Raw genomic sequence first — 8617 nt, forward strand, 5'->3', positions numbered from 1 at the left:
TGTACAGTACCGTGCATGTCAGGTCAGTAATCCACACATGCCGATCACAAACCAGCCACAAGCAATTCCAAGTCCCAAGAAACCAGAGAAGAAAAGTAGCAGTTACAAACTCCTCTGGTTTTCCTCGTCAGACGGGTTTCTTTCCCATGCCAAGCACCATCCACTCATAAAACATCTTGTTTCATAAGAAATGTTGATTAAGATCTATTGGAGTGACGAGCATTTTATGTTTACAGATGCATTCGGTGGTAACGGTGCAGCAACAAGAGAGTTACTGCAACTTTTTGGTGCACTCGTAAACAGAAGCGACATGTAAACAGTGAAGTTCTCTGGGACTTGTCTAAAGTTATAGATCGACGGTCAAACTAAAGTAAAGTCGGACGCTCTGATATGACTCTTTGACCTGAGAACTGTCTGGAATCCATGGCTTGTGTCTTTGTGCTGTGGTTTAACAGAATCCCACTCATTTTATAAAGGAGCTATTGCAGAATAAATTTTAAATCATGCAGCCACTGTGACATTATTCACAATTTAAGCATAAAACCACCAATATTTAACATAAAACAACATCGGAATTTGTGTTAAATTACTACCACTAATAACTTTCATTCTTGCGTTTTTGATGTGGGTTTTCTTGTCTGACCAAGAAATCAGCTGAACGTAAATAGTAATAAATATGCCCCAAGATGTTAGTACAATACTGCCACTTTCTGTGCCCCCCTACAAATGAATGAATCATATGACTACATACAGCAAATCAATTGTGGTTTTATGGCAATTGCTAATGTACTGTTTATAACACATAACACAAACAAGCATCACTTTTTCGCCCTTAAATGTCAGTATTTTGTGCAGTTGCTGAATAATATTTCACAGCGCAGTGAAAAAGAGCAAAATTAACATGATTACAAGTTCTTATGATGAAGTGATCATAAAGTAATTTTTTAGATTGGTACAATCATGCAAAGCGTTCAGTTATTATTATTACTCTTATTATTATTAGTAGTAGTATTAGTAGTAGTAGTAGTAGAAGTAGAAGTAGTAATTGTGGAAATATTTCTTTGCCATATTTGTCACCTTTATAAGTTTGTCAAACTACTGGGATCCTGATTTGTGTGTTTATCCAACTAATTCAATACTATTTAAAGTATATTTTTTTCTTAGTGGAGTGCTTGTATTTTGTCTTTTAACTAGATTTTAGAGTATATAGTACTTCAACTTGAGTAAATAATTTGAAGTGGTACTGGCACTTGTAATATAATATTTTACGGCAAGTACTTGTACTTGAGCACTGAGTTTTGTTTTCTGCCACCTGTGGTCACATTAGTGTTTGTGAACACATTAAATAGTGAATTTCATCACTGACCTCTCTATAGAAGGCTACTGACGAAATTACACTTCGAACAACACCTCACGCGAATGTTTTAGTAGCATGCCGTGAGACACTCGGAGTTCGGAGCCGCGGCTGGGCACCTGAAGGCAGCACCGTGCTGTGGCTGGGCTGTGACGTGGAGAGCGATCAGAGCTGCAGAGACGCAGTCGGAGCTGAACTCACTCCACAGTTGACGGAGATCTGTCAGCATCGTGCGCCTCCACCGACTTTGAATAAGCGCTTTTATCCGGCTGAAGCTTCCGGGGAGCAGCACGGAGCGGACCGGGGGCACATGGAAACGACATGTAGCTGGAGACACGGCGCTGCGTTTGTGGATTTTCACCGCGTTTCACTCGCAAAGTGAGCGGCGACATAAACATGCTGAGCCCGATCCCGGCCTCCCTGCTGCCTCTTCTCCTCATCTGTCGGATTTCTCTGTGCCAGTACTCCAGCGACCTGTGCAGCTGGAAGGGCAGGTGAGGTTCAATATCAGCTTGAAAAAAAAAAAAAAAAAAATCAGATTAAAAAAAGAGTTGTTTAATACAGTTTGATAAAGAAGAGAGTAACGTGAAGGAAGAGCCAGTCATAATAAAGTAGAGCAATAAAAACTGCACGGATTCAGTCTGTTTATGATGGTATTTCACTGACAAATACATCAGTCTGATAGAAACAGATTTATTAATGACACATACTGCACGACTGAGCAAAAACATTCACAAATGTACCATTATGTGGAATGTTTTGACCTTTGGGGCTTAAATTGAAACTGAATTATACATTAAAATATAATTTGTTACTTTATTTAATGATCACATATAGGTTGAAAACCTGAGATGGCTTCGTTACTTTCATATATAATTTTAAATACGTGTGTCTCAGGGTTAAAAATGCTGAAATACTCCAATCCGCAATTGTTGTAATCCTAAGAGCTTAAAATATTTTTACCATTTTCTTCAACAGATTCTTAAAACCTCAGGCATCACATGCTGGAAAGTTTTTAGCTCCCATCAAACATCTGCTGGAAACTGTTTTGCACTTGAGAAGCTGTGCCTCAAATAGTGTGGTTTTGTTTTTCATCCTCCGCTCAGGAGGGGTAGGCGATATTCAGGACTTTGAGCTCTCAACCAATAATCTGTTGTTCATTAGCGAGACTCTTGACTAATCTCCTTTAATTGCATGCAGAAGTGATGAAGTTAGAAAGGACTTAATTAGAGGCATGCTGAGTAGAGCCTGGTTATGGGGCTTGGGCTGCATATGCTCCGCATGTGCCATGGGTTACTTTAGATCTATGGCAAATTTGAATTTCAGCATCTCATTTTCAGGAAACTGGGCGTTTCTTCTCCGGAGTCAAACCACTAGCTTGGCATGCACATCCTGGTTGACTGCTGATGGCTTACTGCCTCTGGCTTTGCCACAGAATGACTGACAGACTGGATTTTTCAAACCCTGACCAGGCATTAAGTTCTGGAGGGAGTCATTTGGTCATGCTGGCGCCAGAGTCCGAAGTGCTGCCCGGACAAGTCTCTTCCAGTCTCTTTGGTGGCTTGAAAGCAAGGGGAGGTTCAGTGCGTGACCTGCATTTGCACTTGCATGCAGCAGGCCCGGCTACTGTTGCTGCTGTTGTCTGCCCAGAAGCCCCTGTGTCCCTCTATTCATCCACTTCTGCTCCCAAACTCTTCCCAAAGGCATCATGCCAGTGGTGCATTTTGCCAAAGCTGTGGGAGAAACAATGTGGTGAGGGGAGTGTGTGTTGGAGCTGAGGTCATTTCGGCAGCTTTGGCTCGTGACTGGTCATGCAGCCAGTCTTGCGCACAGACAGCCCTTAATGCTTTAGAAGGAATGCGGTCTAACGTCCTCAAAGTCCGTCAGAGGTCCTCACCTTGGTCACTTCATTCAGTTTTTTACAGTACGTTTTTTGCTGTATTGAAAGGAAAAGAGTTCAACATTGGTTTAAAACTCATCTCTACAAACACGGCTTTCATTCTGTGTTTTTTGTAGGTCGACAAAAAAAACAACAACTTGACAATGATACTTTAAGGCGTCCATAGCTGATCTCTGCTCACCTCTTTCTGTTTCTTTTCCTCCAGTGGTCTGACCCATGAGGGCCATGCCAGGGATGTGGAGCAGGTGTACCTGCGTTGCTCCCAAGGTTACCTGGAGTGGCTCTATCCCACGGGGGCCATCATCGTCAACCTCCGACCCAACACGGTCTCTCCTGCTGCCGCCCGCCTCTCTGTCTGCATCAAACCTTCCACAGAGTCCAGTGGCACCAACATCTACCTGGACCGTAACGGCAAGCTGCGGTTACTGCTGCGTGAGCAGGACCAGGCTCGGGGCAAAGTGCACTGCTTTAGCATCCAGGAGGGCTCGCTCTTCATCGAGACCATCCCACACATGGATATCAGCCGGAGGATCACGGCGTTCCAGTACGAGCTAGTCAGCGACAGGCTGGGAGCAGAGGCTTACTCACAGGGTGGTAAGATGCTCTCCTTTGTACGTCTTCTGTAAGGTAGTATTAGTGGTAAACCTGTAGATAATTACCTTGTATTTAGTCTAAGTAGCTATTATAAAGGTCCGCAGGCTTGCTCATGAATGATTCCCTCCAGGACTGGGTTCCTTTGTGCTTTGTCCCTGTGCTGTGTGCTGTGCACTAAATGCAGCCATCTACTGGTGGAAACATTTATTAAGTTGGGCTCTAATAGTAGGAAACTTACCATTTGCTCCAGCTTTGAATATGGAAATGCTAACAATGAAGCCAAAGTCCATTTTTCTGGTAGAACAGTGTGTACATTTTGGGTTTGGGAAGAACATATTTCTTCTAAAACTTAAACGTTCACTGTGACTTTCAAAACCCGAAACCTTTTAATGCTTTAAAATTCAAATCATTTCACAACTATCCACACATGCCTTGAGAATGATACACAGCTCTGAACTGTTTTTTTATGGCTTAATGTGTGGAGGGGCACAGCCAAGCACAGGCCCTCCATTGAAAAACAGCCATCTATTTTCATGCTGCGTACCTGCCAAACCTGCACAGTTTCCAGCTGTGCAACTGTGCAAGCAACTGTTTTTTTTCCCACCTCAAGCAAAATATGAGCAGTATCGGGACCACATCTGTTTTTACGGCTCTCCAGGTTCACATATCCACATCCTGCGTCATCATCTGGCGCAGTTGGGAGAGAGGGGAAGGGAGAGAGTTAAATGCAGACGGGAGTGAGCGTGGACTTGTTTTGACCACATTAGTGCGCTCTGCCCAGCCCTGTAGTTTAATCTGGTGCTGTGATGTGGTGTGAGATATCGCAAGGGGTGATTCACAAAGACAGTGGTCTTGTGTCATCTGAAGGGTGGACTGGTGGATTGATTGCCCCTTTGCTTCGTCTCATCTTTGCTGTTTCTTCAATCTTGCCTCTCCCTTCCTCTTCTCTGACCTGCTGTTCTGGGATTGAGTTGCTCACCATCGACCTGGAATGTATCTCCAACCAGATGTTGGGAGGAACATCATGGAGCATATAGACTCCCCCCCCCCCCCCTCCACTCCTTCTTTTCGAGCTGTCACTCCCTCAGCTTCTCCTTTCAGCTCACTTAAATTATTCTCCCTTTTCTTCCCCTGTGTCTCACTATTTCCTACCTCTTAATTTCTTTTTGTCTATTTATCATTCGAGTATTTTGTTTTTCATTTCTCTTGCCTTCATATATCTTCCCTCGCTCTTCCTGGCTGTTTGAAGTGGGTTTTTGTCTGTGCCGAGTGGTATTAGCATGTTGTGCTCCATTACAGTGGAATGCATCAGGGCCCAGATGTTGCTGGGACTCTATAGTGTGCCCCTCCACTCCTCCTTTACCGCTCCTCCCATCCGTCATCCCTCTCTGCTCCTGTGAAGTGGTTCTGATCAGAGTGGCGCTGCATGCGTATGGGCCAGAGAGAGATGCTGACTCGGCTCTCAGCCCATTCCTGTGGTTCTGTTTCATGTCTGACATGTGAGCCCTGCTCAGCTCTGCTTAGGAGGAAAGAAAAAAAACCCTCCTGGATTTAGGCCTCGGCTCACTTCTCTGTCTGATGCTATGGCAGCACGTAGGCTCACTTCAAAGGGCCTTTGCGCTGCGCTCCAGGCTCTGGGCGAGGTCAGCTGCTCTGAAGTCTCCTGATTCTCCAGCTGTTCATAAGCTGTCCGAGCTTGTGGCTGTTTGACCTCTGATCTCTCTCTGACAATGCAGCAGTGCTTCGTGTTACTACACAAGCTGACCTAAGACATGCTCACCCCTCACCCTTATACCCTTAACTTCAGACGAGTCAGCTAAAAATAAGCTCCAGCTCCTAAAGATGGCAGAGGGTAAAAGCGTCTCGTGTTGGACATTCTAACACTAAGGAAAACCGCAGCAAGTCTAGGACTACTAAAGGTGTTTTGGTCAGGCCAGGCAGAGGACCACCTGAGTCAACTAAACACTTACAGGCTACTCGCGTTTAGGGCCCTTTATGCTACTGTAAGACACTTTGGAGAAGGGCAGGATTGTTGCTGCTCTACAGCCACCACGGAAAGGTGAAATCTAGCCTGGGGCAGGCTGGGGACCTGGTTAGAGGCCTTTTCATTTAATTCAGTGTTTAACTTTCAATTATTTAGCCCTCTAGTTATGAAGCAGTGCCTTCTCTTGGCTTATGTTCAAATAAAGATGAGGTTATGAAGAAGGCTTCTGTATAAATGGCAAATTTTTATCTTTCTTATTGTAATTGTGCCGACTGTTTCAGTCCCAGCAGACCTGCTCAAGTGGTAAAAGAGTTTAACATCTCCTTATTTCTCTGCTTGTTATACTTTGACAAACAAGGACCGTTTGTCATGAAGTGTCAAGAGGTTCCTGTTTTGGTTGAGAAAAACAGTTTCCTTGAGCTTTTTCCACTTTTGACAAGCAAAGATTACATTTTGTTCCATCAGACTCCCACTCTGCCATTTTTACAATAATAATTATCAGGTTCGTGACCGCAGTTTTGTGTGTGCCTACAACCACAGTTAAATAAAAAGTTGTGAACTTCTCAGCAAGGTTTTTTTTTTTATCATGAGCTTTCCTGTTTCTGATTGTAGTGCTTTTCCAATTTGCAAACTAATCCGCACTCTTTATTTCCATTTAGCACCCTGTAAACCCTGCAGTGACGCTGAGATGCTTCTAGCGGTCTGCACCAGTGACTTTGGTAAGTAACAGTGTTGTTTTGAAGAACTCTAGGTTTCCTGCTGTTGTACGGTGGCTGAGAAATGTCCAATGAATACACCATCATGTGTAGCATGACAGACAGCTGTTACCAGTCGCTGAATTTGCTTTCCTGCTTGTTGTTTCCAGTGGCACGGGGCAGCGTTAAGAAGGTAGAGAAGGAAGAGGAGCACTCGTCTATAACTGTGGAGATCAGTCGCCTCTACAGACAAAAGACTCAGATCTTTGCATCTGGTGGTGTGAGGGTACGGAAGTGGACTGGCCACATCAAGATGCCCCTGCAGTGTGGGGTGAAGTCTGGTGAAGGTGACTTCCTCTTCACCGGGACAGTGAGGTTTGGGGAGGCCTGGATGGGCTGTGCCCCGCGCTACAAAGACTTTCTACGGTTGTATCATGCAGCGCAACAGCGGGGAGCCAACCCCTGTCACGTGGACACTGACTGAGCGATTTACCTGCCCGCTCTGGGACAGGTCCTTAACGTGTGGGGAAGAAAGTTGAACAGTGTTTATGCTGAGGAGCGAAAAGACTGAGAGACTGGCCCAGTGGCAGAGCCTCGCTCCTTTCCTGCTGCCTTGTGACTCTGTGAAAACAAAGAACGGAGCTCCTGAATGTTGCCAAGCAGCACGATTGCTGGACTCTTTTTCTCAGAGAATGTGTTCCAGCTGCCTTTTTCTTTTGCAAACGAGGAACTAGCAGGTTTTAAATGTAGCAAACTCCATTTGGTTTTTATGTGTATAAAATGTGAATGAACATTGTATATTTTGAAGCTCTGCATGCTTTGTAAAAAGCTTGATGTACAGTTCTGAAGTTATTTCTTATGACAGAAATGTAAAAAAGTGAAAGCCAACTATTTTTTATTTTGTTTAAAAAATGATTTACAATGTAATGCCTGGTTTCATGTGCTTTTCAGGCTGTACAGTTGTAAAAAACAAACCAAAAACAGCAAAATCTTTTTTTTTTTTTTTTGCCCTTGAGAATAAAAGCTTTTATTCCCTGGAAAGTGTGAAATAAGTAATTCTCAAATATCTAACAGGGGAATTGTAACATTTGGGCTTGCAGTTATAAAGCGTCAGTGAGCTTCACTAAAGGGATGATTTGCTTCTATGCTCTGTTTTTTGTAATTAGTGTATATATATTTTTAGCCCTAATTATGTTAAAGCTAATTTATTTTGACACTAAGACTATAAACCAAACCAAATATTGGCTGTACATAGACGTGGTGGGTAATATCAGATCACACAAATAATCACAGTGGCCCAAACAGGGTGTTTCTTTTTATTTTTCCATATTTCTGTTGGAATAAAACCTCCCTCATATGATGTCCATTAGCTTCCTCTTCAAGGTTCAACTCAGCCTTGAGCAGGGACTGTCTGCCAGTGGTACAGAGAGATTGATATCAGAAAGTTGTGGTGGATTCCACTGCATTGGTTCCTGTGTTGATGGGGGTGGCTGTGTGTCAAGGTCAATGTGAAAGGCTTCTTTGTTCCAGCGCAGCAGCCTGGTATGAGAGAGAGGTCTGAAGACAGACCTGAATACGGCGCTCTGACTGGGCACGCTGCAGAAAGCAGCACTCTCAAACCACACTCCAAATTTTGATTGGCACATCAATTCTGCTCGAGCTCGCAGTTTAAATGAAGGCTTTTCATTTTCATCACCTCAAGTAAAACACAAGGAACCCATCGTGTTATTGGAGCTCTTTCTGTGGTACCAGACACCAGACAATGCAGCCTGCGAGCCTGGCCCGTTAAGATGACATCCAATTTATAGGCCAGGCTCTTTTAGTCTGCCTTGTCACTTAAACGGAAATGCACGTAGAATGTCTTTCAGTAAGTTATATACGTAGACAAATGTTTTTCCAGACAGTGCAACGCATTGAATTGAATGTCTGAATTCCAGCTGAAAGGCAGCGGTCCTGAAATTGCTCACTGGGAAATGCAAACAGAGTTTCTATGGTAACGATAACATACTGTGAACCTTCTCATTCTGGCTTTAAGACTAGGAGCTTTGGAGGAGGAGGAGGAGGGAGAGGAAGAGGGTCAATGGGCATTA

At 43.9% G+C, this 8617-nt stretch overlaps 1 protein-coding gene across 1 annotated transcript; it reads left to right on the forward strand.

The window, feature by feature from the left end:
• The first annotated feature begins 1524 nt into the window (after positions 1-1524).
• On the forward strand, positions 1525-7562 carry metrnla (meteorin like, glial cell differentiation regulator a). Its single transcript, XM_026360426.1, has 4 exons — positions 1525-1848; positions 3460-3848; positions 6492-6551; positions 6698-7562. Exons 1-4 carry the CDS (start codon positions 1751-1753, stop codon positions 7009-7011), a joined length of 861 nt encoding a protein of 286 aa, XP_026216211.1. The 5' UTR covers positions 1525-1750; the 3' UTR covers positions 7012-7562.
• The last annotated feature ends 1055 nt before the right edge of the window (positions 7563-8617 follow it).

This window comes from Anabas testudineus, chromosome 8 (assembly GCF_900324465.2).
Source record: "Anabas testudineus chromosome 8, fAnaTes1.2, whole genome shotgun sequence".
NCBI classification, from domain to species: domain Eukaryota; kingdom Metazoa; phylum Chordata; class Actinopteri; order Anabantiformes; family Anabantidae; genus Anabas; species Anabas testudineus.

Excerpts from the sequence above, each read along its gene's own strand:
- metrnla (XM_026360426.1), top strand. The coding sequence starts at position 1,751 with ATGCTGAGCCCGATCCCGGCCTCCCTGCTGCCTCTTCTCCTCATCTGT. Across the intron at positions 3,849-6,491 it reads AGAGGCTTACTCACAGGGTG|CACCCTGTAAACCCTGCAGT; the intron begins GTAAGATGCTCT and ends ATTTCCATTTAG. Across the intron at positions 6,552-6,697 it reads GGTCTGCACCAGTGACTTTG|TGGCACGGGGCAGCGTTAAG; the intron begins GTAAGTAACAGT and ends TGTTGTTTCCAG.